We start from the raw sequence: 27,720 nt of genomic DNA on the forward strand, positions 1-27,720 counted from the left end.
GCTGCTCTGGGAAGCAGCTGAACCACTAGAGCCCCTGGGAACTGGGACGTTTTGAAGGTAAGGAGGCACACTGAGGGGCTCTGCTATGGCGAATGTGCACTGGGCAGTACAGGCTGTGGGGGACTTACTAACTTGTGCTAAGCCTCACAGGATCCTAGAGGTGAGGGTCCAGTCTAGGAAAGACAGCTGGATCCAGAGCAGCCGGGTAAGGAACGAGGAGGAGGAGGAACGAGAGAGGCACACAGAAGAGCTGTGGAGCCCCTATGAGGCAGAAAAGTGAGCACCAAGTGTATGATTCTGTATTAGAGAGGGAAACAGGCAGAAGGACACGAAGAGGTGATCGAACACCCCTAAAAATAAACATTTTCGGTTTAGATGACTATAAAACACATCATAATTCAGAACCACATTGCCCAATACAAGTTCCTGGTCAGTGCATTCTAGTATAGAGGTAGTCTAATTAGAAACTAGAGGGCGGTCCAGTGGTTAAGACTCCATGCTTCCACTGCAGGGTGTGTGGGTTCAATCCCTACACAGGGACCTAAGAACATGCCACATGGTTCAGCCAAAACCCCAAACTAACACACCACTGTGTTTCTGAATCAAAGGGATTGCCAGGAGTAAGGCTCCACCTTGTGAGAGCTACTTCCTGGTAGCATCTCTCCTGCCAGAGCAGGTCTCTGAAACAGGAGGCAGGACCTCAGGGGACAGCAAAGAGTTGATTTAAATTCTCTTGAACCTGTTTCCAGAGGGCATAACCCAGAATTATCTAGGATGTTCAAATGTTTTATATTTTCAATAGATTTCTAGATGGGATCTGCATTTCTACAAAGACTGAATGGAAGGGGCCATAATGGGAACTGCTGTCTCAAAAACACCCCAGGATCTAGTACACCAGAACCCTCCAGTTGATGCCCACAGCATACACCCTGGTCTGTGCTGAACACCAGGCAGGAGTATGGTTTCAGGAGATCGTTCCAACTCGAGGGTCCCCATTCTTGAACTGGGAAGTGGAAGGGTCATATACACCACAGCTTTAGGGAGACTCAATGGAAACGACCTGAAATTCTGTTGCAGTTAGAGAACTAGGAATATGGAGCCTCCCACCTGCCCAGCACTCGGGTTTTGTGTGGTGGCTCTTTACTGCTGGGAGAATCTCTGAGAGCAGAACGCACCTGTGTTGGATGGAGTGAAGCCTGGCAGGGAGGGGCTGTTGAGGCCGGGGAGCAACACAGGAGGAATGCCCTGGAGCGCCGGGTATGCCGTAGGAAGGTTGAGAGCCTGCAGAGGGGCGTTGTCGAACATCCCTTGCTGTTGAGCTGCCAGTCCAAGGACCTCATTGGCCTTTTTAATCCGGTCCAGCTCTTGTTGAGCCATCAGCTGACGTACAGTGGCTGGGTCAAAGTACTCTTTCTCCTTGTCCAGCTGGCTTCCAATGGTGTCTTTAACTTTGGAGATATGCTGTTGGGAAAAGATATGGTCACGTACAGACAGCCGAGCGCTGTACTTGATGCCACACAAAGTGCACTCTGTTTTGGGTCCCTCGTAACTCGTTTGGTTTATACCGAAATGCTTGGCCATGCTTAACTTGGACTTCTTTTCTTTTGCCCGGGCATTCTGGAACCAGACCTGAACAACTCTCTTTGGCAGTCCAATGTCATTGCCCAGGACTTCACACTCCAGCATGGTGGGTGTCCGGTAGTCATTGAAGCATGACTTGAGGACCTTCAGCTGCAGATTGGTCATTTGAGTGCGAAAACGTTTCTGCCCGGGCCGATCCCCGCTGTCTCCAGATTTGCCTGCTGACCCACTCACACCAGGGCTTGGAGAGCAGGGGTCTGCAAGGCTCGAGGTTTCACTGTAGTCCACGGTACCTTCATTGTCATATTCCTTGCTGTAAAAGCTGGGAGCTGGGCTGACCAGGCCAGATGACAACCGATCTTCATACTCAGACATTGCCATCATGGCTGCTTTGGTCAACCCTTCACTGGGTGCAGAGGAGGATTTGGTTTCAGTTGCTATTCCCGTCGCACTGTCGTTATCTGCATTGCCCTCGTCTCCAGTAGTGGTATCTGTGATCGCTGTGTTGACTGAGGAACAGTCATCGTTGTCCAGCTTAGTCTGGTCAAAGTTTAGATTAACTGAGGACATGGAGGGGCTTTCAAAATCTTCCATGCCTTCCACCTTGATGGAAGAAGGGCTCAGAAGAGTCCTGGGAGACAACTCCATGGTTTTGCTCACAGGTGAGAGGGGAACACCTTGGCCATCAGTACTGCTTGGGGGTAGGTGGGAAAAGCTAGTTCCATCAAAAATATCTCCCTTCATCTGCAGTCCCCCATCGCAGTCTAAGAGCATTGCAGACAGAGTTAGGTTGTAGCCAGCTCTCTTGGCTTCATGCCAATGACGGGACCGGATATGAGCCTCTAGGGCAGTCTTGGCTTTGAAGAGTGCTCTGCAGAAAGGGCACCTCCTGTGGGCCTGTGCTGGGCCCACCGCCCGGAACTGTCCTTTCCTTTCCCGGGCCCGGGTGTTCTGAAACCAGACTTGGACTACACGTTTCTTCAAGCCCACCTCATGCGCAATGTGATCCAACATCTTTCGAGTTGGATTGGAGTCCAAGAGATACTTTTGGTAGAGAATTTCTAGCTGTTCTGGTGTGATAGTTGTCCTCAGACGCTTGTCTCTCTGAGGTTCTTCTCCCCCCGTCCCACTGTCGTTTTCTCCAGGGCTTGCACTGGCCTTTTCCTCCAGCTTCCTCTTCAGAGTGTTCATCGTGGAGGTGGGAGTTGAAGGGGAAGTGGCCGAACTTGCGGGAATCTGAGGTATGGCCCCAGAGAGCAGCTGGCTTGCCAGCAGTGGGTTACTAGGGTCAAAAAGCATGAAAGGCATATCCAGTGACCTGTCCAAGAACTGGGGATGGATGAACTGGTTCTGTGCACTCAGGAAGTGAAGCTGCTGATGCTCCTGCCAGTGCTCAAATGATGGGAAGGCCAACTTGCACTGGTCACACTGGTAGGGGATTAGCTGAGGAGGTAGGTTGGCCAGCGGCTGAGGAGTTGACGTATGGAGGGGCTTGAGGGGCAGGTGGGAGAGCTGGGAGGGGCTGGGGCTCGACTGGGGCAAGGGGCACTGAGGGGGGGGCGCCTGTGGAGGAGGCTGAGTAGGTACCGGTGTGGGGGACGTCAGCTGCGGGAGCTTCTGCTGGGCAGTGCTCATCTTCTGCTCGGGCTGGTCTTGCTGCTGCAGCTCTGCCTTTGGTTGTCCTTGCTTCTCTTGGGTTTGGTTCGGCTGTGCACTGGGAGGTTCAGCCTGCTTTGGTTTCTCATCACTCGCCTCTGGTTTTGCACTGAAGGTGGCCAGCTCATCGGCCTCTGATGGAAGCTGCAAGAAAGCAGAGGATGCTGTATTGGCCGCGGGTGCTGGGGTGCTGTAAGCCTGGGAGGGCATCGGGGTGCTGCAGGAGGAACTGGTGGGTGTCAGGATTTCCATGGCATCCATGGAGTCCTCATTCTGGCTGTCATCCTGCCCTTCCTCGTCCTCATCCTTGTAACACAGCTTCTTCTGGTGCTTGATGAGATCGAAGATGCGCTGGAACACCAGGCTGCACTTCTTGCACTGGTAGTTCAAGTTGCTCGTTCGAATATACCTATCGTTTGTAAGCTCACGCCGCTCTCCATCTTTGCCCTCTCCCTGATTCTCATAATTTTTCCTGGCCTTCTGTCGGGCATTTTGAAACCAGACCACTATGACTCGGGTTGGAAGGTTCAGTAAATTAGAGAGTTGCTCAAATTCATCGTCCTTTGGGTAAGCGTTGGCATCAAAGAAGTCCTGCAGGACCCTCAGCTGATAGTCGGTAAACCTTGTTCTCGAAGACCTCTTGCTCCCCCAGTACTCTTGCTTCTGAGGTTCTGGCGAAGGGGGCCGAGAGTCGATCTTGAGCTCCTCCAGGCTGGTGATGGGAGGATTGCTGAAGTTGTAAGGGGAGTCCTTGTTACGCTGCCGCTCTTTGAAGAGTGTGTTTCTGAACCAGTGCTTGATCACTTTCTGGGGCAATCCCGACTTGTCTGCCATCTCTTTGATCTGCTCTTCACTGGGGGAGTTGTTAATGTCAAAATACTGCCGCAGGACTCGGAGCTGGTCATCCGTGATCCTGGTGCGGGGCCGCTTATTCTGCTGCTGGAGCAGACTTGGATTGAGCTGATGCTGGTAGAGCTGGGCCAGGTCTGCGGGCAGAGGCTCCACGGGTCCAAGCTGAGGGGGCAGCTGAGCTGGCAGTGTCTGCAGCGGCATTGTCTGCATCATGAGTGGCGAGAAGATGGGCAGCTCCATGGGCATGGAGAGCTGGGTGAGGGGCACGGACGGCTGGGCCGGGGCAATCGTGGGTGAAGTGATAGGTGGGGCCGACGCGGGGATGGCCGGGGTGGATGCTGGCTGGGGCGGCGCTGCCGGGAGCGGGGGTGGAGGCGGGGGTGGAGGCGGGGGTGGCGGCTCGGGGGTCTGAGGCCTCAGTGGGTACAGCTTGTCGTAGTGCTCACGGTACTGTTTGGCAAATCTCTCTAGCTGTTTAAAGGGAAAGTAATTTTGATGAACATGCTCTTGATGACTCTTTAAAATCAAGATGTTAGAAAACAGCTTGCCGCAGGAGTCACACTCGAGCTTCTCTGGGTTCTCGCCCTGCTCCGTCTTCCCATTCTTCTTCTGCACCTTCTGCTTGTTCTCGTTGTACTGGATGACCAGCTCAAAGCCAAAGTTCTCCAGCAAGGCCTTGGTAGCATTCCCTCTGGCATCCGAAGCAATGCGTGGAGGGAGCATGGAGGGCTCAGGGGCCCTTTCTTCTTTCTTCTCTTTGGCCTTCACGGCATCAGACAGGGATTCCTTTGGTCCTGAGTTGCTCTCTGCCCCCTCGGCACCATCCCTCTCTCTCTGGCTTTCTTTCTCCTTCTCTTTGATGACCAGTTTGTGTTTCTTTTCAGTGTGCTGGCCGGGCTGTAGGAGGGCAGAGTGACTCTGGGGCAGAGGGAGCTGGCTCTGCTGCTGCTGCTGCTGCTGCTGCTGCTGCAGCAGCATCTGCTGGTGGCCCTGCTGCGGAATCTGAACCTGGGCCTTCAGGTCTTCCAGCAGGCCTGGGCCCGTCCCGGTCAGCGTCAGAGCCCCACTGGTCACCGGCAAGCTCACCTCCGGGTTGAGCTGGAATTCAGCACTGGGGATGTAGAAAGGGAAGAGGAGATGCTGCTGTTGCTGCAGCTGGAGCAGGGTCTCGGTGGTCATGGGGAAGTGAGGCAGAAGGGTGGGGTTGAACAGCTGGGACTGGATCAGAGCCGCCTGCTGCTGCAGCTCCTGCTGCAGGTGAGCTTGAACTTGGGCCTGGGCCTGGGCCAGTGTCTGTGCTTGTTGTTGTTGCTGTTGCTGCTGCTGCTGCCTGGATGCAATCATGTCTGCCAGCTTCTTCCGGTTGGCTTCCTTGGGTTCTGCAGGGGACGCAATGTTGGCACTGATGGGGTTCCCCAGGGGTGGCATTCCTACACTTTCAGCGGGCACTTGACTCAATAAGCTGGAGCTCGCAGTGATGCCAGCACTGCTTGGGTTGGTGGTGGTAAAGGTGTTACTGCCACTGGTGCTCACAGGACTCGGGGTGGAGGAGCTCAAGGGGACTGTGCTGCTGCCCCCGGTGCCGTTGCTGCTGCCACTCGCAGCCTCCAGCTTGGCTGCCCGGGCCTTGGTCTGATGCAGCACAGAGCGCATATGGATCTCCAGGGTGGAACTCTGGCTGTAGGCCACGTTGCAAGTGTTGCACTTAAAAGGTTTGTTGTCAGGGCTGCTGGTGGGTTCTGGCTGACCGGTGGCCGATTCTTGAAGAGCTCTCTTTAACTTGTGTAGGTGGGAGACAGAATTGTAGTGCACGAGCAGGATATTCTTTTGAGTGAAAGATTCCTTGCAGACAGTGCACTTGTAAGGGCGAGAAGGGTCCAGGAATTTTTCCATGGTGAAGTTGGGGCCTTTGCGGAAAGGTAGGGCTCTCTTTGGCTCTGAGCCCGAGTCCTCTTGTACTGACCCAGAGTCACTGCCCGTTGGGCTCTGTTTATCCTCCAAGTCACTCTCTTCCTCCTTGTCTTCCTCCACGATTATGGTGTGGTCCTCGGCCAGGGTGGGGTCCCCCATTGCCAGGAGGTCCCCATTGGCCAGAAGGCCACCATAAAGCTGCTGGATGTCGGCCTCACTCAACTCCAGGTGGCTTGTCTCAAGGTGTTTTTTCAGAGCCTGGAAAGTTCGGAAACTGCGCTGACAAAGACAACACATGGTGGCAGCTCTGATCACGTGGTACTGAGAGTGGAGCTGCAGCTTTTCCATGGTTTTGAAAGCCAGGCTGCACTGGTTGCAGCGGTACTTGTACACATGGCGATCCGACACTGGCAGCTGAGGCCTCTTGGCGTGAACCTCATTGAAGTGTGTCTGGAGGGTGGCAGAAGTTTTGAAAACCTGGTTGCACCCCTTCTTCCAGCACAGGAAGCCTGAGTCTTCTCTCACAGAGCCCGAGTCCACAGGAGAGGGTTTCAAATCTCCACTGTGTTCTGTGCTCACAGAGGGTAAGATGTTCTTTCCCAGATCCTCTGAGGTTTCTGTAAAGAAAATAGAAACCAAGGCCAATGATAAAGAGGGCTTCGAGCTGCCTACCTAGCAAGGCCTCGTGAACACAGAATCTGATGATGAGGGAAATACCCAACCTGCAGACACACACTCTCCACGGAGCCCCACCCCCCCAGGTAGCACATGCTATATGAGCAGACACACCAGAAGAAGAGAGGAAGAAAAGGAAACACAGAAAGTCTCAACACTGAGTAGGCCTATACCATCACACAGATCTGTCTTTTAAACAATATTCGTTTCAGTTTCTCAAAAAATTAAAGGATACCCCTTTTACATGGATCTAAACTGTAGAATATGTGATTTAGTGCCCTGCTAAAATGCTAAAGCTAAAACTCCAATACTTTGGCCACCTGATGCGACGAGTTGACTCACTGGAAAAGACTCTGATGCTGGGACGGATTTGGGGCAGGAGGAGAAGGGGATGACAGAGAATGAGATGGCTGGATGGCATCACCGACTCGATGGAGGTGGGTTTGAGTGAACTCCGGGAGTTGGTGATGGACAGGGAGGCCTGGCGCGCTGTGATTCATGGGGTCGCAAAGAGTCGGACACGACTGAGTGACGGGACTGAACTGAAGATGTGGGCATTTGTAAGGACTGCTGTCAGTTGTAACAAATTTTGGATATATTTCTTAGGCATTAAATTTCCTGTTACAGTGTGACTTCTGACTGTCCTCTCTACTCAATAAGCAATGAATGTTCAAGTGACCAATTATGAAAATACATTAAAAATTTTTTCTACAATGAGATCATCACACCCATAAATATTCTGACCCTTTTTCAGGTCAGTGGTACATTGCCTACTATGGAGAAATCACAAGGGAGGAGGTGGGGCAGTCGTGTGGGGCAGAGCTCTTCCCAACTTAAATCTTAGCTGCTGACAAGTTGTCAGTGATGGAGGAGAGACTCATAAACAGAGGTCTCACCCAGCGAGGACTCGCCGCAGGGCACCACCAGCATTTATATCTACAACAGCGTCCCTTCCAAATGCTCCTTTCTGCTGCCTCCTATGAGACAGTCCTGGAAGTCTCACAGAAGAGTTCTGTGCAGATACAGCGCCTAGAAAGATACCTAATCCAGTGCCCTGAGATCACCCGTGTGTTCCACAAGTCCCTCATTGTTAAGTCCTCAGAGAGGAATATGTAATGGCTTAGGATGTTAAGTTTTGAATGTACTGACTGAGTCTCCGGTCATTAACTTCCTCACTGTACAGTCTAAGGGGACATGTGTCCACCAGAACCTCACTGGTTCTCACCTGAGCTTTTCTCACTTCAAACCACATGAAGAGCAACAGATACCCACTAAGAGCCTGAGTATCCAGTGCTGAAGACAGCGCCCCTCGTCCCTTGAAAAGTTACACTCAGCTTAGGAGTACAGTAAGGAATCTGCGGCACTCTTGCCCTATGAACATTCTATTTCTCTTCTCAAGGTCAAGAGTCACGACACTAACCAGGCTGCTTTCCTGCCTCCTCCACACTGGAGCTCCCGTCTCGATCTGGAACAGCCGCTGGGAGGAACATGCTGCTGGGCATCACCATCTCAGGGGTGGTCACCTGAAGAGCAAGCGGCAGAGACACAAGGCAAGTCAAAAGGAGAGGAAAGAGACCCAAATAGGAAAATGGGTAGAAATTATTTAATAAGCAAAATTAGCCTTCACCAGTGTTAAGGCTGGAGGTGTCACTTTCCATAGCTCATTGAAGATTCATGTTTGTTAGACAAAGCTCACATCCGTCAAAAGTGTTTCTACGGTTACATTCTGGACATAATTAGCAGTGCACACTTGAAGAATAATCTTATTATTAATATTTTTCCTTTATGCAGAATTTTGACTTTGATCACTGACAATGTTTTGTCATGGGCTGTGAAACTTCTTGTGCAACCAATTAGGTAGATAAGTTGAAAGGCCCACCTTAAGCTGCTGAAAACATAATAAGGGCCCTAATTAAATCATACCTAGTAAAGTACACTGTAATCTTGAAGCAGGGAGCATTGTAGTACTATTTTCAAAATGTATTCAGGCAAGAAGAGGAGGGGAATGAGCGAGAGAAAGGGTAAGGAGAAGAGAGGAGAACAAAGGGAAGGCTAAGGACATGCAGACACACGGGCAGATTTTCCAGGAAACAACATTTCGTAACCCTTTATAAACTGAGATCAAGTGCAAATGAGCATTTCTTATGACTCACTTCAGTCAGGATTTCTCCCAGGGTCTCTGCCTGAGGTACACAGCATCGGAGGGAACTTCCACCTGTGTGGTAGCCCAGAGGGTGTCCTTCACCCTGCATCCTACAACAGGGCAGCCCCACCTTGGCCACGGCTACTGCTGCCCAGTATAGCAACCTGGGTCAAAAGAGCTACAATTTAAGGTCAAATTTTAGGGATTTATTTCTCCAGGCTGTCCTGCCATCTGGCCAGAAACTTGTCCAAACACGTTATCATTTGCCTTCCATTAATGTGATAAGAAGCCCTCAGCATGCAACATAAGGCTAAAAGCCTCTTCGTTTAAAAATAAGCAGTGTCCCTTTGCCTGCTACAGGACAGCAAGGTAGTTGAGGATATTCCCAGATGAATCAATCAGAAATCGTCCCATTTGAATGCAGCCTGAGACATAAACTGACCCTGAGGTTGTAGGAACAGAAACATACAGTCACCACTAGCCTTTCTACATGGCGCCCAGCCCACCTGGAGACATTGTTTCCTCATCAAACATGACCACTGAGATAGTATCTTCTCTTGCTGTTGCAAAGACCGGAACATCTAGATTATTGTTCAAAATTAAATATTTAAAATAAATTTTACTATTAATTTTTAATGGTTTGAAGATTCTGGCCTTGTTCAAAATCGCTGCTGATGCATTCACTAGAATCATCAGTGGTAGGTTCCACCTCAAGGGGAAACTCGGATAGCTGTCCCCATAAATACCATAAAGGTAACTCCCCCTTACATTTCAGGGTGTTACGATAATCTCAGCAACCCAGATGCCCAAAGGTGCAGAAATTAAGCAACAGGCACCGTGGAGAAGGACTTTGAGGAGCCCTGTGATTATGAACAGTAGGTGCATGGTAGGTGCACGTGAGTGACACAGAACCCCTCTTGCACAGACATTGCACCCTCACACAAAGCTTGCCGGCAGCTGGTTAAGGCTAGCTGTTGATGAATCATTAGGAATGGAGTGGAGATTGCCAAACTCATTCCATCTATTTTCTTTTTAATAGAAAGCATTTTTGACCAGTGTGGTTGGGGAGTCCAGCGGGAATCCAAGAAGTGAAAGGTCACCGATTAATTTATAGTCCTCAACCGAGGGGGAGCTCGAGGTTGGGGGCAAGATGGGGAGAAAGGGAAAGGAAAAAAAAGACTCCCCCCCACCTCCTTTCTCAGTTGTAGCTGCAGGATCAGTCCTTTCCTGGGATCTTTAGGAATTATGAAAAATGAATCATGAGAAATAAAAAAAAGCCCTACAGAGTAAAAAAGAATAAAATTATCTAACACCTCAGCTGCACATCATTATAGAAAACTGTGGGCTCTTTATACGCATTACAGTAAGGCAGACATCCCCTCTAACAGACTCAGTACGACGGATCAGTAATTGTTTTCATACACTTTAATTAGAAAAACTCAGATGGCTATGAATAATAATGGAAAAGAGAGACTTTTGCACTTGAAAGGTTGAAGTCAATCAAGTGTGAATGACGGCAAAAAAGAAAAAAAAAAAAAAAGACACCAATTCATCAGCCCTCTGTTGTCTCGCCGCGACTTTAATCATAATTCCTGATTGGGATTCAAGAAGGCAGTAAGCAGCGGTTCTTTGTCTGCCTTCACCTTCCATCAATTAACTCTCCCCGAAATATAATCATCAACCTCACATGCTCCTCTGCATCTTAATCTGGGCCTCCAAACCTGTAAGTCTTGCCCCGTATATGTTTAAGTAATTACTTTTATCTACCGGCATCTTCTCATCTATAGTGTACCCAACCTCTCCCTGAAAGCAAACAAACAAAAAAGATTCAACATATAAAATCTTAATGGAAAAGAACTTCCCAGGAGACTGAGAGGAAGACTCCTGAAGGGAATCCTAAGGATCTAGAAATTCTGAGGGGGTCTATCTGCCCATGTGTCTGAACAGAGAGATTGCAATGGAAGCCTCTTTGCTATGCAGGACACCGACGGGCCCCATGTCAGCTCTTGGATGTTGAATATTCCTGAGTCTGTGTCCACTTCTTTCTCCTACCAGCTTCTCAACCTTATCACTCAAAGTTTCCACACTTTTTTGGTCAACAGCCAAAAGTACGGTCCTGCCAATGGCTCGCTGAGGAGCTGTGCTCACAGAAGGTGACGTAAGTTGGCCAAGGGCAGAGTTCCTTCAGCACCCCTTGTCTCCCAATCAGATCTGGCGGCCACGTAGCATGGAAGGCTCACCCCACCCAAGCCAGGCTGGAGGTCCCTGGGAAAGGCGGTCACTCACCAGTGCCAAGCACAGTTCTGTAAAGGCCTTCCTTTCACAAGGAGCATCAGAGCACGCTGGCAGGTGAAGGGACAAAACCTGCCCACAGTTTAACTAGCCCCCACCCTCCCCACCAAACGTGTCCAAGCTGCAGACCCCCCAAGCACTGGATGCCGCCATTACACACTCTGTCCCACAGACTCCAATGCCAAACAAAGAGATGACGGTTTGACCAGACCACACTATCAGTCCAAACTCCTACTCATCCTACAGCGACATCCATGTAGATTGATTCTTCCAGTAATCCTACACCCATACACAATGAGTATGTTAAATTACATTCTCCCATACTTGACACTAAGACTATGAAAACAGACTTTTAACTAAAAGTCCAAGTTTTTCAGGTAAGAAAGTTCAATCTCTTAGATCTATGACTTCCTCAGAATTTGAGTCTCTCTTGATTGGTGGCGGTCTGGATAGCACACGCCTTCTTCCTGCCTCTCTGAGCCAAGTCAGGTATGCAGATTTGATGGGAACACAGGAACAAAGAACAGAGTATCACCTGAGCAGGGATAGAACCTTCCAAACAGGTAAACAGGTCTCACATGAGTGAGAAATGGGGAGTTCTGCGCCGATGCTAGAAATCTTCAAGTTTCAGCAGTTCTCATATATGACAGTAGAAGTAGAAGCATGAAGAAAAATCTTCACGCTTAAGCAATTCCAAAACAACTCAGTTGATGAGAAGGAAGGGCCTCAAGTTATTCTGCTTGTCCATTCACTTGACCATCATTCACTGAACTTTGTACAAGGTCCCTGTGCCACTTGCTTGTGAGACAGAGCAAGACCAGGTCCCTGGGCCCAAGAAGGTCACATTCAGAATAATTAACCTTTTAGGTATCATAAACTCGTTAGGAAATCTGATGAAAGTGGCAGGCTCCTAGAAAAAATACTTTTAAACAGACTATTGCAGATAATTTCGGGAAATCACAGGCTCCCTAGAGAGAAATTCCTGGACTCAAGTTAATTGCCCTTGAACTACTAGGAAAGGTTACATGGCTTTGTAAATACCTCCTGTTCGGTTCACCATTATTTAGGATTATGATTTAATGCCTTTCAAGTTTCTATGACGTGAGTGGGTCTGAAAGCCTCAAGGACTCATCTTATAAAAGCCAGGGTCTCAGATGTGGGTCTGGTCCCCACTGTGACATTCGGGAGGGGCCGCTGATGTTTACTCTTTCTCAGTGGAAGAAGCTGGATTATAAGGAGCCACTACACTCCTTGCTTTCTTTGGGTCATGGATATGAAATAGCCAGATCAAAACCTTGAGCAACCAAGGGGTATATAAGTTTTGCTAAATTCTCAACGGGACTGTTCATGCAAATTCATCCCTCAAGGCCACCCTGAGGTTAGATCAATGCAACCAACAAGTTCCACATGCTGGCAAGCAAAGGTATCTTCTCAGACCCAAGTACTGCACCTCACTTCTCTGAGACTTTCATCCCCACAGCCTTGGCAGTGCTCGTCTGAGTAGAGTTGCTTTCTGAAAGGCTCACTATTCCAATGAAAAGACAGGTTTGCCAAAACCTAGACTCCCAAAGAGACTGAAATCCTTCACATTTCAGTAAAAAATCAACAGACTGAAGAGCCCCAGATGGAGGGAAAGAAAGAGGGAATGATGACAGAGGGAAAGACAGAACCTCAGACACAGGCCTTCCCAGCAGAGACCTGGCTAGTCTGTACACCTGGTGAATGAGGTATTGGTCTGATTCTTTAAAAGCCAACACTTCCAGACCTTAGCATTCTAGCTAGTGGGGGATCTAGAGTTGATGGTGCCAGTGAGGGTCCAGCTGCTCACTTCCTCCTCTGACCTCAATGGCTGCCAGGATGCAGGAGCTGTCTGCACGCCTGCAGCCAGCAAGTCAGGCACTGCTTGGCAGCAAAGCCACAGAGGTTTTTTTTTTTTTTTTTTTTTACTACCTTCCAGTTGTGCTAGGTTGGGCGCTGGACCCTGGTGTCCAGAAGGCCATTTCTCTGTCTTGTTTCCCTTCTAAAATGTCATCTATGTGGCTGTCTTTTTTTCCTTTTTTTAACCTAAAACCCATTAGGAAAAATTGTAGAGCAATATTAACATTCATATGGGCCAGAAACAAATGTAGCCCTGAATCAGATTTAAAAAACCTAAGAATCAAAAAGACTGAAAAAAGGAGATAGGTGAGAAAACAGGAAACATATGAACAGTTGTCTCTCTCCCTCTCACACACACACACAGACACACCCACAGACACACAGACACACACCCCCACACACACACCCACCAGAAGAGAGAGAAAAGAGAGCTGAGAAGGAGACTGCATTGGAGAGAAAAGCTTCATTAGACTCAGAGAGGCAAGCAGTGGCAGTATACCAAGGTCACTTCTAATTTAGACCATCTAATTGGCAAACAGGCTCCAAATGGCTATCATCTCACAGGACTTGGAATTAATGAAGCCCGATTATTTTCATTACCTTCCTCTGAGATGGAGACAAAGTGAGAGCTGGTACCCAAGTGGGTGCCACAGCCTCAGGGCCAGTGGCCACCTGAGAGCCCCGGTGCAGGGGGGCCAAGCGGCCAGCCTGGTCTGGAGACTCAGATGTGCAGGCCCACGGTGAGCACAGAGAGAGATGCTGACGGAAAACATCACAGGAGCCAGACAGCTGTGGGGTGGGGCGAGGTGTTGGGGGGGTGGGAGCTGTGGAATTGCAGGCAGCGTGGGTCCAGGAGCTGTGAAGGGGAATCAGTGCATGTATAAAACATACAGGATAATTAAGAACTACTAACGGGAACAAAGACGAAGGGCTAGAGAAAAAGGTGTTCCTGGCTGCTCCAGACTTAGCCCCATTCTCCGCCATGAGGTCACACTTTGCTAAGTGATGGAGGAACAAAGACAGTTTCCCTGTGTTAATGCTGTGCGATCCCAGTGGTGTGTCCTGCCACTTAGAAGGACAGTGATCAATTAGAATGATTCAGGATCATTGAAAAGTATTGTAGGTGGTCTTACCTATTCTCATTTAGGGGCTAGAAATCTGGCCCCTTGCCCTCAACCCTCCTCCCCTAGAAAAGTGAACAAAAAGAGGTGGCACAAGCAGCGGCTCCTACGCCATCACTGACTCAGACTCTTGAACTTCTCTGTCACTAGGTGGGAGTGCTATATTACTGGCGTTGGGGACCAGCTGCTCAGTGGGGCCTGAATGGGCACTTGTCTCACTGCCTTAAGCTTTATAGATTTCCTTCTTTCTTACAATGTGTATAAAGACAACCTTTGGAGCTCTGTTTCCCACAGGCCCAGCAGAATGAAGTGCTGTGGGTGCAGTTTCCATAGCAGAGGGCCAGAGCTGCAATTGTTCCCAGTGGAGAATATTTTTCAAGCCCCTTCATTGGTAAAAAGAAGGGGGCCCATGGAGGACACAGATATGAGATGCAGAGCATAAGCAAGCAGCTGTTACCATAGCAACAGACATATTAGACACTGCAGGTTCCTGAAAGCTGTCTGATAAGGTATTATTAAATGAAGCCTCCTCAAAACACTCTCCATTTACAACTGAACGGAAAGACATTGTATAGAAAGTAATCTATTTCCATTTATCAAGGTGGAATTTACTTTTAGAGAGACTGAAACCCAATTCAAGCCAGATCCTGAGACCTTGGGCCCAGACAGCAAAATATATTTACCAGAATTTACAGCTTCAGATACCATGGACACACCCCACATCTTCCAGGAGGTGTCTCTTCAGTAGATTTTGCCAGGTTTTCCTAGTCTGCACCAAAGGCAGTGCATTCAGTCAAACCATCTGGCAAGGAAGAAGATTCACTCCTCTCACTGCCATTCATCCGAGCCACTCAAAGATAAAGCAGACATAACTTTCTCCTCTGGGAGGATGAATGACTGGACGTTGACCATTCCTTAATGATACAGTTTAGAAAATGGAGCTCTGATTTGAGGGCCATATCTCTTCATGCTGTTTTCAGAGTTTCCCGCTCTAGGTGGCCAGGAACAAACAGATACACCATCAAAAAGTCTAACCAGTACTTCCCCTTGGACAGTTTTCTAATAAAATTGCGATAAAAATAGCCTCCAGGGGCATGATTTTAACCACAGGTTCATTATAAACAGTTGTAAAACAATTTCAAAATTTCATTTTAACACCATACTTTTCAGAGGGAGGACAGTGGCAACTACTTAATTGTTAGGGCAAAGACCAAGATGAGCAGCCCAGTCCTCAAATAGGGTGCCTGGGTTCACCCCAAAGTATAGCCACAAACTCCCCTCCAACCTTGGCTGCTGCTGCTGCTGCTGCTAAGTCACTTCAGTCGTGTCCGACTCTGTGTGACCCCGTAGACGGAAGCCCACCCGGCTCCCCCGTCCCTGGGATTCTCCAGGCAAGAACACTGGAGTGGGTTGCCAACCTTGGCTACTTCTTTTTTTCTGCTGATCCTGCTAAAGGATGGAGATGGAACTGCTTCATTTAGCTTGACACAAAACATCCTCATGACTTAAGAAACCAGTTCAATACCAACAGCCATGCAGTAACTCCATCTTCATGCAAAGAGAGCGTACCAGACTGACCTTACAGACACCTCAGTCAAATGTAAAACCCTTACGTGATTACAGTTCCCACAACTTCCAGCTTTATTTCTGAATCCATTAACTGTCTCCTATTGCTAGTAAATGAACTTCCTATGGTCAGCACATTTCCCACAATTTGCACACTTTTTCAGAAATGTCTAGAAAAGACCTCCATTGTGTGCTGTGGGAAAATGAGGTAGGTATACAGGGGTTTCTGAACAGGTGCCAAGCCCAGCCCCTTTGGGGAGCACATTTATCCTACATAATTATGTTCTTGGGGAGTCTTCTCAAACAGGGTTTATTAACCTGGCTCCATGGGTGAACTGTGGGTATCCTTATTCTCCCTGGCATTATGCACACAATTTTGTACATGTAGGGACGTACCTGGTGGTTCCATGGCTAAGTCTTTTTGCTCCCAATGCAGGGGGCCCAGGTTTGATCCCTGGTCACGGAACTAGATCCCACAAGCCACAAATAAGAGTTCGCATGTCGCGACTAAAGAACCCACATGCTACTATGAAGACTGTAGATCCTGCTGCAGCTTAGACCTGGTGCAGCCAAGGAAATATATTTTTTTAAATTTTGTACATGCAGAATACTTGAAAGAGTTCTTAATAACAGATGTCACACTAGCATGCAGAGAATACCCAGTAAGGCTACTGAGTCATTTTCACCCGTCTCCCCAAAAAGGATTTGAGAATCACTGCTTGAGTGACACCCCCAAGTATCTTAGGAATTTAGTACCCAAGCAAACACAGCAGTAACATCCTGTTGTTAAATGAAGAAAACTCAAATGACCACCAGACTTGCTACCTTGTACCACACTGTTGCTGTTATAAAAGAATTAATATGACAAACAATGACAATTTGAGATAAAATTTATATACTGGTCCTTAAGAATATATAAATGAAACACTGTCTAATGTAAACCAATCATACAGATTACTACAGGCTCATATTTCCTAGACCAGTGTGATATTAAACAGGAAAAATGATCACCAGTGCAAAAGAATAATGTATTGAAAATGCCTCCCTCCTCACATCTCTTCCTGCTTCTTTAGGCTCCCACGGTTCCAAGTCAGCTGTGGGAAGTCCTGGGTTGGCCAAAAAGTCCATTCAGCTAGGAAATACATTATTCATTAGTTTTTGGTGAAAATGGGAAAATGTGACTTTTATTTTTATTTAGACCAAAATGAACTTTTTGGCCAATCCAGTATGACAGCCTGAGGAAAATCCCAAGGCTGGAGAGAATTCCCAGGAAACTTCTAACGTAGAAACCCACTATCCACAAAAGTAAGTTTCCACTTACAGAGAATCTTTCAACATGTTCACTAGTTTATTTGAAAATACCCATGGAAAGTTACACTTGTAGCACATAGGTCACCATAGTTTCCCATTGGCTGCTAAAGTTCCCCTGACGCAGCACCAATTATTCCTCATGACGAAACATCCCTTAGGACATACATTAGTATCACCTGCAGAATTTTGAAAAGCTTTCACATTATATTTAAATCTTTGTACTAATCTTTTGGGCCATGTTTACAGTGGCCACTTAGAGCCATGCCCCGCAAGTATAGCAACTTCAGTTCAAAATGCAAAGCCCTTTTTCATGAATCGACACATGCTATTCAAATGAGCATCTTCCTGCCTTGAGAATGAAAGCATCCACCCGAGGGACTCCCCTGTCACGGGGCTACATTCCGAGAGTGGGAGAATCTGGGTTCAGATCTCAACTTTGCCACCTAAAAGTAGCATCACACCAATTAACTTCTCTGAGCCTCAGTTTCTTCAGCCATAATGTAAACCTGTCAAGCCTTTTTTAAAACAGAGTGGCTGTGAGGATGAAATGAAACATAATGAATCTAAGAACAACCTAGAATATGACTTGCTCACTAAAGGCCTGGAGAACCTGAATAACAACTTGCAGTTAACTGCCCCCAGGCCTCTGCATCTGGAGGGGAGAGGATGATGAGGGATGCTGAGAAACACAGAGCCCTTTGGGTCACCGTCATGCCAAGACTAAGGCTGACATAGGTCACAGGACCATCTTTGACATTTCCAACTCTGTCCTGGCTCTGGTGTCCAGCAACACAATGTCCTGTCCATGTCCCAGTGTCACCCTTGGCCCCGGGGGAGAGAAGAGCCCTGAGGTGCTGCTCCCAGCCACCTTACCGTCATGATGAGCTTCTCCACACAGTCGGGTGCCACGCTGTGTAGGTGGGTGAGGTGCAGCTGGAGGTGGATCTTGTTGTTGAGCATGTCCTGGCAGAGGGGGCAGCGGAGCATGGGCTGCACCGAGTGCTGCGTCATGGCGTGCACGCGCAGCCGGTTGACGTCGGCGTTGCTGTACTTGCAGTAGGGACACTGGTACATCTGTGGGCGACACGGCAACCCCGCCGACTGATTCTTCAGTTCCCGCGCAACAGTGTCTGTCCCACGCCCACCCACCCGGGACTTCAGTCCCCATTCCACTCCCCCCAGGTATCTGAAATACTCTCCCACAGCTCAGCCCCTCCAGGCCTCACCTGCTCCGGCTTGGTCTCCTCTGATGGTTTTGGTCTCTTTGAAGAAAGAGGGGACTCCGAGCTACCTGGGAAGGAGATGCGTTTGGAGGTTGCGGGAGAATCTGTCAGCTCCTTCTCTGCTTGGCTGGATGATGCTGGGAGGAAAAGCGGAAGATGTAATCCAACAGCTAGGCCAGGCCAGGCCAGCTCCCAGAGGGTGCGTGCTGGGTGAGAGGCAACATTCATTCATAGCTCAGGGTGTTTGCGAAACACCCAAGTTAAAGGAGGATGAGCATCTGGATGGGTTTATTGGGCATGCTGGGAAAGAAGCAGGCATTGCTTTCTGTTGCCTATGAATTTCTGTCACTACACAACTTTAACAACTGAACACCAAGGAAAAAAGGTGAAGAAATGGACTAAAAAGCTCTGAGTTGGATAAACCTACATTCAGTCTGTTCTGACCTCCCTCCCCACCGATCAAGATACAACCTGCTGGCTCATGAGGGTGGCTGGGGAAGTCTCACCAACTGCTCTGCCAACCATGAGTCAACCCAAGAACAAGACAGACTTTCATAGATGTAATCAACAGTATGCTCCCAACTTGATTGTCACAAATCAAAGGAGACCTGATCAATGTGAACCAAAGCTTGATTTTTTGCATATATCTGTTCACATGCAAAATATCAAGCTTTGGTTCAGCAACTTGCTTTTGGCGGGGAGACGTAACTTAAGAGTGGAACTAGGCAGGGCATGAATCCAACTTATAAACGAGCCAATGCTCCAGACACAAGAGTCTGCTCAGAGTGGGTGGTTCAGAGACAGAGTTTTCTATCTGCTTGCTCAGACCATGCCCTCTCACCCCCATGTCACCAAAAAGACAAAACACTAACGAGGGAGGAGGGTCACTGAGACTTAAGCAGCAAACAGTGGGTACAGAGTAGTGGCAGAAGGAGTTCTCTGAATCATGGAAAGAGATCTGCAAGATTTGGATGAGAAAACAGTTGGGCTAACAAGGTTTAACCAGGATAAATAAGCAGGGCTCCTCTCGCATAAACACAAATCCTCAAGTGGTCAGATCTGGTCATTCCAAAACCTGGTCAGTAGCTTAAGGCTGGCCCTCTCACTTGTTTTGGATGGGGAACTCCATCTTTCAGAATCTCATTACAAGAGGCAAGAAGAAAAATCCTAAAAATGGTAGCGAGACAAGACATACCCACTGTCCGCTGCCCTCACTGAAAAATCATTTTGACTCCACGTAGAGGTCATTGGTATGGAAAGCCTCATTTCTACTCTTTGGTCAGACTGCTTTCTGTCTCATCCAGTCTAGTTACCCAGCACATGTTTCCAGCTTTGAGATTTGTTCTGACGTGAATACACAAGATGCTGTCATTACAGATGTGTGCTTTAATAAACAGTTGTAAAAAATCAATTTTATTCATTAAAATCATAAGGCCACACAATAATTTTGAGGAAAAAAAAAAAGTGAAATGCAGGAAATATTCCAGGAAGTGGATGCTCTTCCCAGAATGCACATCTTGTGACCTTTAACCCCAGTATCTTGGTAACCTGGTCTACATAAGTTTGTAGAACATCTATTATTTAAAAAGTACAAGGACAAGCATATTACATACAGACCCCTCCTCCTCCCAACACACACATTCATAACAGTACTTTAATCTGTCTCGAATCGACTTCAAACCCATTTTGCTCTTAATGGGAGTTATTCATTTTCACTTGAAAGGTAATACATGACGGCTGGATATTTAATGTGATGGACTGGCTGCCGATTAACTAGGTGCTGTAACATTCTAGTCTGGTTCCCCCATGGCCCACTTGCCATCTCCCAGACCCCCTCAGACCTGATCCCTCGACACCCTGTGTCATAGGTTTTAGACCTGTGAGTGTGATGGGCCGCTGCCTGCACACTCCCACAATTATTGTCGTTAATTAATGTTTCAGGGACTTGAGATCTTCCTTCTTCCAGAAGATTCCTTATTCTCCTTCATTTTTCATTTTTGCTTATTGGTTGTCTTCTATGTGTCAGCTCTTCAAATTCCTCCTAAAGATGGGGAGGCTGTGGTGGAGGCATTAGGTGACGCTTCAGATGCCTGTTTGTTAGAGCCATCCTCCACCTCCCTCACTTCTGCCTCCAATCTGTAGGATTCAGGGCTTACAGTTAGGAAGGAGCTGCCGTCTGCTCTCCCTTCCTCTAGGGACAAGCCAGGATATAGAATTCTCCTCTGAACACCCATCACCGTCTTTTTAGTTAGTCCGCCTGACCTGAAACAACACTTGCTTTTAAAGGTCCGTGATGCCACCTTGTCAGTGCCCTCCATCTATGCTACCCACCCCCCTGCCCTGCCCAGAATGACTGCCAGCCGTGCAGTTGACAGGCAGTGTGGTTGAACAAGTAGGAGGCTGAGACCACCAGACTCGTCTCACTCACTGAAAAGTGCAAACCCAGCATAACCCAGTGCAGCATTAGTTTCCTCACATGACCAAAGGGTCCATCCTCTTCCTTCAGTGCTGAACGTGTGACGAATTGTGAAGAGGTTGCAGAGGTGAGAAAGCTGGTTTCAGAAGCCACTCTTCTTTTTCCCTTTGGATGAAGAGGGGGACTTTTATTATCTCCCCCCCACCACCACCACCATACTCTCATATTGCTCTGGAATTCTAAAGGCTTCCTTTGTATGCTCAAGCCAAGGAGTCCTTCTAAAGTGTTTTTAAAAAATAAAATCAGCACCCACTCACTCAATCCTCTTTCTCTGGAGAAACATGGCAGCCCTGCTCTAATATAAAACCCTGCATCCACTGGTGTAAAAACTTCCAGGGCTCATCTCACTTCCATCTGGGGCAATCTGCATTTTTATTAGATCAGATTTGTCTAGAAGTGGACGTTAGCTACCTAGGCTTCTTCTCTAAAGATAAAGCCAGGCCTTTCTCATATCAGAGTCTGTTAACACCCAGTTATAATTCCATTGTGCATCCCTGGGTGATGTGGGGACTGCTCCAAAGAGTTAGGTTAACGAGGCTAACGCCTCCTCCTAGCCTTATCCAAGACATTAAAATGTCAGTCCCTATCAAACCATGGTGCCAAAGCCTTTATAAAACTTCTGTAGATGGGCAAACAGCTGTGCAAGTTCTCCGTCAGCAGGCTGGAACAGGATTTACTGCTGGCCATGACAGTCTAACCTTTTCTCAAGCTTCTTCTCTCTGAACAACTTCTCAAGGGCCAGAGTCAGTTCCTACTTCAGTCTGTCACTAGTATATATTGTAGCCATCAGTAAATAAGGTAGTACAAATACCAGAAGGGAAAGCAGTGTGGTTTGAAGACTTTACAACAGTCTAACTTAAATTCTAAGAGATGTCACAAGGCTAGAAAACATTTTATTTGTTAAAAAATTAATTAGTGGTCACTTGAAGGCCACTATGACATCACAGCAGTAAAAGACAAACATGCATCCAGAGAAAAGCCGTAATTTTAAACAGAGCCTGGAACCACTGGTTTATACTGGTCACAACTTGAAGGGTTACAACCTGTAGTGGCTTCTTCAACAAAGACAAACTGAACAGCAGTGGATGTTAGCCAAACTGAACAATCTAGATCTTTTACAAAAAGGCACGGTTAAGTAAACCATTGGACAGCCTCTTCACTATTAGATGAGGTTACATATGATAGCTATGCAGCAATGTGGAAAAGTCCTTGAGAATGTTAATCTGAAAGAACAAAAAAGATAAAACGTGCATTATACCATGATGCAGCTCTGTAAAAAATAGGAATTAGGAAAAAAGACCGAATGAAAATGATTGCTGTATTTAGGTGATGGCCTCATAGACCATTTCCCCATTTCCTCAGTTTGTCATGTAGTTACATTAGTTTTAATATTATAATTAAAGTGTTTAGAATTTAAATTCAACTGTCCATGAAAATGTGGATATTTGGATCCATACTGTGCAAAACCTCGGGTGGTATTTTTTACTTTGCAGGTTAAAGCAATTTTTCCTCATTTTGGCAGCTGTGTCATATGAAAATATGTGTTAAATCTCAATGAATCTTCCATAGGCAACATGCTGGGCTCCTGGCAGTTCAAAGGGTTTAAAAACATGGCCAGGAATCACACGAGCGCACACTCCGTGGATGACATACTCTGTAAAGCCAGGCAAGAGGGATGCTGGGACAGCGAAATGCTGGGTCAAACCCCAACCGCAGCCTGACAGAGTGAGCTGTGGATTCCTTACCATGCAGACTTTCGAAGGAGTGAACAAAATACTTGTGCAACTTGTCAGGGGTTGACTGGTGAGGCACAAAAAGGACCTGCACGTGGTGGTTATGGAGGACAGAAAACTCAAAGCCAAGTTTCCGGGCCGAGAGCCACCGTTCCCCCTTAAACTGCGATGCACTGGCTACCATAACTGACAAAGAGAGATGCCAGGGAGGCAGACCTGATTCATGACTCTGTTTTATTCTCTTAGGCTCCTCTACATTGCCGGCAGAAGAATTTCATTTCAAAGGGAGTCAGTAGTGAATTTCATTTCACAGTAGTCAGTGGGTGGCTTCCTCAGCAAAAACTAAAACAATTTCTGTGACATCAACAAACAGGTATGTAACATATCTGCTCAGGGAGTGCTTAACCTCTAAAAGTAATTACTTAAAAAGTTACTTCTCCTGTCATGTTAATTAGAGGGAGCAAGGAACAGAAGAGAGCTGATCTGAATTCATGCAAGTTTTATTTCCAGTTTTGAAGACATGGTCTTACTCTGTTCTAAGCACACAGAATAATTAAAACAAGCCTGGTAAGGGGCTTCAGGCAGGAGGTGACTTAACCGTGAAGAATAGGCAAGAATAATATCACGTAGGGGGCTTATCAAGTGGTCAGGTATGGTAGAAATACACAGTCCCTTTAACTTGACTTGATAAAACCACATTTTATAGAGGAAATTCTCACCCAGTTCCAATCCTTACTAATAAACTGAAATCCAAGTCACTGAAATTTTGGTGGCAGAAAACTTTAGAGTTGTACTCACGAGACTGTGGACAGCCTGCAGACTTTCTCACCTAGTGAGGTGGTAGTAAAACTCAAGTGAAGGAGGGCAGGGATTTGCTACCTCCTGGAAAAGAAACCTGAAGGAAAACTGGCAATGGAACAGAAATGGAACCTTACGGTACACAGTGTTTGGCTTTCTCTAATCATTACCCAAGACATTGACTCGCTCTCCAAGATAATCCAAAGTACCAGAAATTTTAGTTTCATGAGCAAAATTCACCTGCTCGTCTCACCACATCAGTGGTGCTGTTTGCGTGATAGACATTCTCTGTCACAGGCCTGCACTTGGCCAGAGTCCTCCCTTGAGGCGATCAGGGCCTGTGCTGAGCGTCCACACTGCTGGACATCTGCTTGCCATCTTGCCACCTGCTTGCAATTCCCTCCCCAGAGCAGAGGCTAGGGTTTCGGGTTGCATCTTCCACGGAGGTACTACACTTGATAAGTGGCCAGAGATCTGGTTAAACTCTCTCCCTTTCCTACTGGAGAGAATGATGGTTCCTCTAAAGGGTCTGCTCTGCTGTCAGCCTGGTCACTGAACATGCACAGCTTGCCTCCAGCCTCCAGCCAAGCACTTAAAGTCATTTCAAAGAGGAATCGGGAGTCTATGAGGTGAAGGTGAGCACTGGCACAGCCAGCAGGGATCTTCACGCTCATTTCCTCCCTTCATGGCATGGTGGAAGTGGTGTTCCACCAAAGTGCCAACCCTCTTCCTTCTGGTGAAGGCCTGGGAGGCTGCCTGAAGTGTCATCCTTGTGAAAGACCAAAGGCAGCCACCACCCCCACTTCTCAACCATCAGACTCTGAGCTAAAGCACCACTGACAGCCCCTCCATCTAAACTTCCATCTCCCAAACCAGCAGCATAATGGAGGAGCCAATTAAATGATTATTAATTCATGCTACTTTCCGTAAGCCAGAGGTTCTCATCGCCTTGTGTTCCGTAAACCAGCTTGCCACCTGCCCCAGAAATTTACAGCAATCTTTTCTATCTCCATTGACTAAGGAGGAAAAAACTCATTCGTACAACTCCAGACTTGATGCTTGAGTTTGAGATAATGACCCCAGTGCACTAGTCACAGAAGCTTCACCAGACCTGAAAATGGTCATTCGGCTCATAACAAAAATGCAATGCAAGGGGCAGTGAGTGCTCTCCACAGCCAACCCCCACCCCGCAGCCATTCAGAGGCCCCACACTCCCCTCTAGAAAGAAGAAGTGCATAGTTTCCAGAGGACGCTCTGTGCTCTGTGGCCCTCACTGTTGTTGGCTGTGGGGCCGCTCTTCCCACCTGCTTGCAATTCCCTCCCAGAGCAGAGGCTAGGGTTTTGTGCTGCATCTCCTGCAGAGCTACTATACTTGATAAGTGGCCAAAGATCTGGCTAAACTCTCTCCCTTCCCTACTATAGAGATCGACGGTTCCTCTAAAGGGTCTGCTCTGCTGCCAGCTTGGTCGCTGAACACGCATGGTTCTCTTTCTGCCTCCAGCCAGGCACGTAGTCATTTCAAAGAGGAATCAGGAGACTGTGTGAGGCGAAGGTGAGCACTGGCACAGCCAGCGGGGGTCTTCGTGCCCTGGCTAGTGCCCTTCCCCAAGAACTCTGTCCTAGAGTCCAGCCCGGTGAGGTGAAAAACCTTCTATTCAAGACACAGTCCCAGTGTGAGTAACTGCAGGCTACGCTGCTTCTGTACATCTCTAGATAGAGAAGTTCAGACACCTACTCAAAAAGGGAGACGAGCACACCTAGGTAGGTGGAGCAAGACACAGGCCTCATGGACTCATCACGTATAGCTTCCTGTTTCCATGGAGGATTTCAAAGAAAACTCAAGTTCTACTACAGATGGGTGTGACTGCAGCTGGGGAATGGCTCATTAGTTTTCTCCACCAACTCGAAGGTGAACCAGACAGCTCAGCACTTTGAAAATCCAGAAACTCTTGGCTGTTGTTATTTTGATTTTTATTTGGAAATATAGATTCATAGGAAGTATCAAGAATAGTACAGGGAGGTCTGTTTTCCCTTCACCATGTGTTACTTTTTAACCAGGCTTGAGATAAAGAGTGCTAGGTCTCAGTGCTAGGTCTCTGATCTGGAGAAGGCAGTGGCAAGCCACTCCAGTACTCTTGCCTAGAAAATCCCATGGTTGGAGGAGGCTGGTAGGCTGCAGTCTGTGGGGTCGCTAAGGATCGGACACGACTGAGCGAATTCACTTTCACTTTTCACTTTCACACATTGGAGAAGGAAATGGCAACCCACTCCAGTGTTCTTGCCTGGAGAATCCCAGGGACAAGGGGAGTCTGGTAGGCTGCCGTCTATGGGGTCACACAGAGTCGGACACGACTGAAGCGACACAGCAGCAGCAGCAGGTCTCTGATCACTCCTCATCATGACCACGTCTCCCCGCTCCCATTCCTACGATCTAGATTCCATTGGCCAGACCAGGACTCGTATCTCCTCTGCACACTTCTGTCTTATAGGAAAGCTTAGTCCCTCCCTCATATGCCGGGGACTCAGAGGTCTGCCATCCAGCTAAAGGAGAAATAGGTCTCAAACTTCACACCTCTCACAGAGACCAGAGCCCCAACATTCTCAAACTTCAAGTGAGTCAGAAATCCCCTGGAAAACTTGCTAAAATACAGAAGGCAGCACCCTCCCCTTGAAACAGGTCTGATTCAGAGAACCTGCATTTCCAGTGGGCTCCCAGGTGATGCCGATGGTCCCACCACACTCTAGAAAACCACCGTCAGAGCTGAAGCTCTCTGTAATCGGCAGGGACCATACCACTTCTTGGCTGGACTAGAATGAAATACGGGGGCCTGGCAGGTGCGGGCGATCAGGGAGTCCACTTTCAAATGATTTTTGCTGCAAATGATACTCTCATCATCCACACGTGGGGATGAGAGCCAGGCTGGTCTCAAAGCTCGATGTTTTCCCCCTCAGGCCAAAGGTGAAAGATTAAATATGGCTGTCCCTCAGGGAATGTGCCTACTCTAAGCCAACACAAATACACTTTGAAAGCCAGAAATTCAGAAGGAGTAACCTCCACATGTTCTGTCAGCTGTGTAACCCAGAACAACGACAGGCTGACTTGCTTTCAAAGTCTGGGTCTTTCCACGTGTCCTGGAGAACCTCTGTGAACAGGACAAACACATCTAGGCTCTCTCCACTCTGCAGAAGGAGGCAGCATCTTTTTGATCTTGGCACGTGCAGGCCACACCAGCCAAGGCTCCCTTGGCTTGGGCCCTGGGAAGGGTGCAGAGGCCCACCCTGGCCCCTGTGTCCTCAAGTCAGCACTCTGGGAATGGGGGTCATGCCACACTTTCCCAGCAAGCAGCCAGGGTGCAGTGGCAGGCCCATGCTGAGTGCCGGCTGCTGTGGCTTGAATCCATCTTCGGGGAAAAAATTGTGCTAAGTCCCACATCAGAGGTATCAATCTGTTGTACTAATTCCATGTTGAAATATGCATAAGGCTGCTTAACTACACTGACTTGCGTTCCCAAAAGGCCATCCCACAATTCAGTTTCAAGATACCTTGCACCCTCTGTGTCAAGTTTATGAATGAACCACCAGTCAAAACAGAGCCACCAGCCACCACTTTGTTTAGACCAACAACAGCTGTTGCGGTACTTAATAATAACTTCTGAGCCTGGGGCTGCCACCCGGAGCCTGGCTTGGGCCACCAGGCAGGGACCGAAGAGGCCAAGACCCAATTCCTCACTTAGAGGTATCAAATCTATCTGCCTGCCTCTAGGCTCTGGTCAGCTCTGCCTGTCTTCTCCCGGCAGAGCCCGCTGGGCTGTACACAGATGCCCCCTGCAGCTGTGGTCACAGTGCCCAGTCAGGGGTACCTTGGGCTCTGCATCATCACTCTGTCCTCTGGCTTCACTGCAGATTGTGACAACCATGGACTTGGAAAAAAACTAGAACAGGGAGAACCTTAGAGACACTTTGAATTGACAGCAGAAAGTCCAGAGGTGTGAGATGTAGGTCAAAACAGGAGGCGATGTGGGTCATGCTGGGACCAGACCACAGTTAATTAACAGAAGCTCATCCCGCCCGCATCAGATCCAACCTTAATGAGGTTAGTTAGGGCCTCTGAGCCCCAACACAGCACAGGCTCCCAGAGACCAGGCTAGAAGGATACTCTTCCAGGTTCTTTCTCCATTTCAAACCTATCTTTATCTCCATAAGATACTTCACTAAACTTTAAGAGACAGCACTCGTGTAACACACATAACCTGTGTCCAGCATGGTGACAGACATGAAGAGCCCCGCACTTCAGTTCTCTGCCACCCCCCGACAAATCAGCCTGCCTGGGGCCCACCAAGAATTGCTCTTGGTTCGTCCAGGTTCGGCAGGAGTTTGACAGTCTGCGTTGGAGGAGAAAGACATTGACTCAGATCCCTGGAAGGACTGAAAAATGGGAATAGCAGTCCACTTTACCTTGTGGGTTTCAAATACTGAGCAGACGGAGACGTCTCCCCCCTGGAGT

General features: G+C 48.0%; 1 protein-coding gene across 3 annotated transcripts in view; it reads right to left on the bottom strand.

Moving 5' to 3' along the window:
• ZFHX3 (zinc finger homeobox 3) overlaps window positions 1-27,720 on the bottom strand; it is a 259,323-nt gene that overhangs the window by 8,689 nt on the left and 222,914 nt on the right. For all 3 annotated transcript variants that reach the window (XM_088829948.1, XM_055412414.2, XM_055412413.2), the window contains 4 exons: window positions 18,213-18,346; window positions 17,860-18,060; window positions 8,096-8,198; window positions 1,176-6,617 (listed from right to left, as the gene is read on the bottom strand). In XM_088829948.1, the coding sequence (XP_088686074.1) occupies window positions 1,176-6,617; window positions 8,096-8,198; window positions 17,860-18,060; window positions 18,213-18,346 (5,880 nt within the window). The remainder of the gene's footprint in view (window positions 1-1,175; window positions 6,618-8,095; window positions 8,199-17,859; window positions 18,061-18,212; window positions 18,347-27,720) is intronic.

The sequence above is a fragment of the Moschus berezovskii genome, chromosome 22 (assembly GCF_049115385.1).
Source record: "Moschus berezovskii isolate FMDL1 chromosome 22, NW_MosBer_1.0, whole genome shotgun sequence".
In the NCBI taxonomy this organism is placed as follows: Eukaryota; Metazoa; Chordata; class Mammalia; order Artiodactyla; family Moschidae; genus Moschus; species Moschus berezovskii.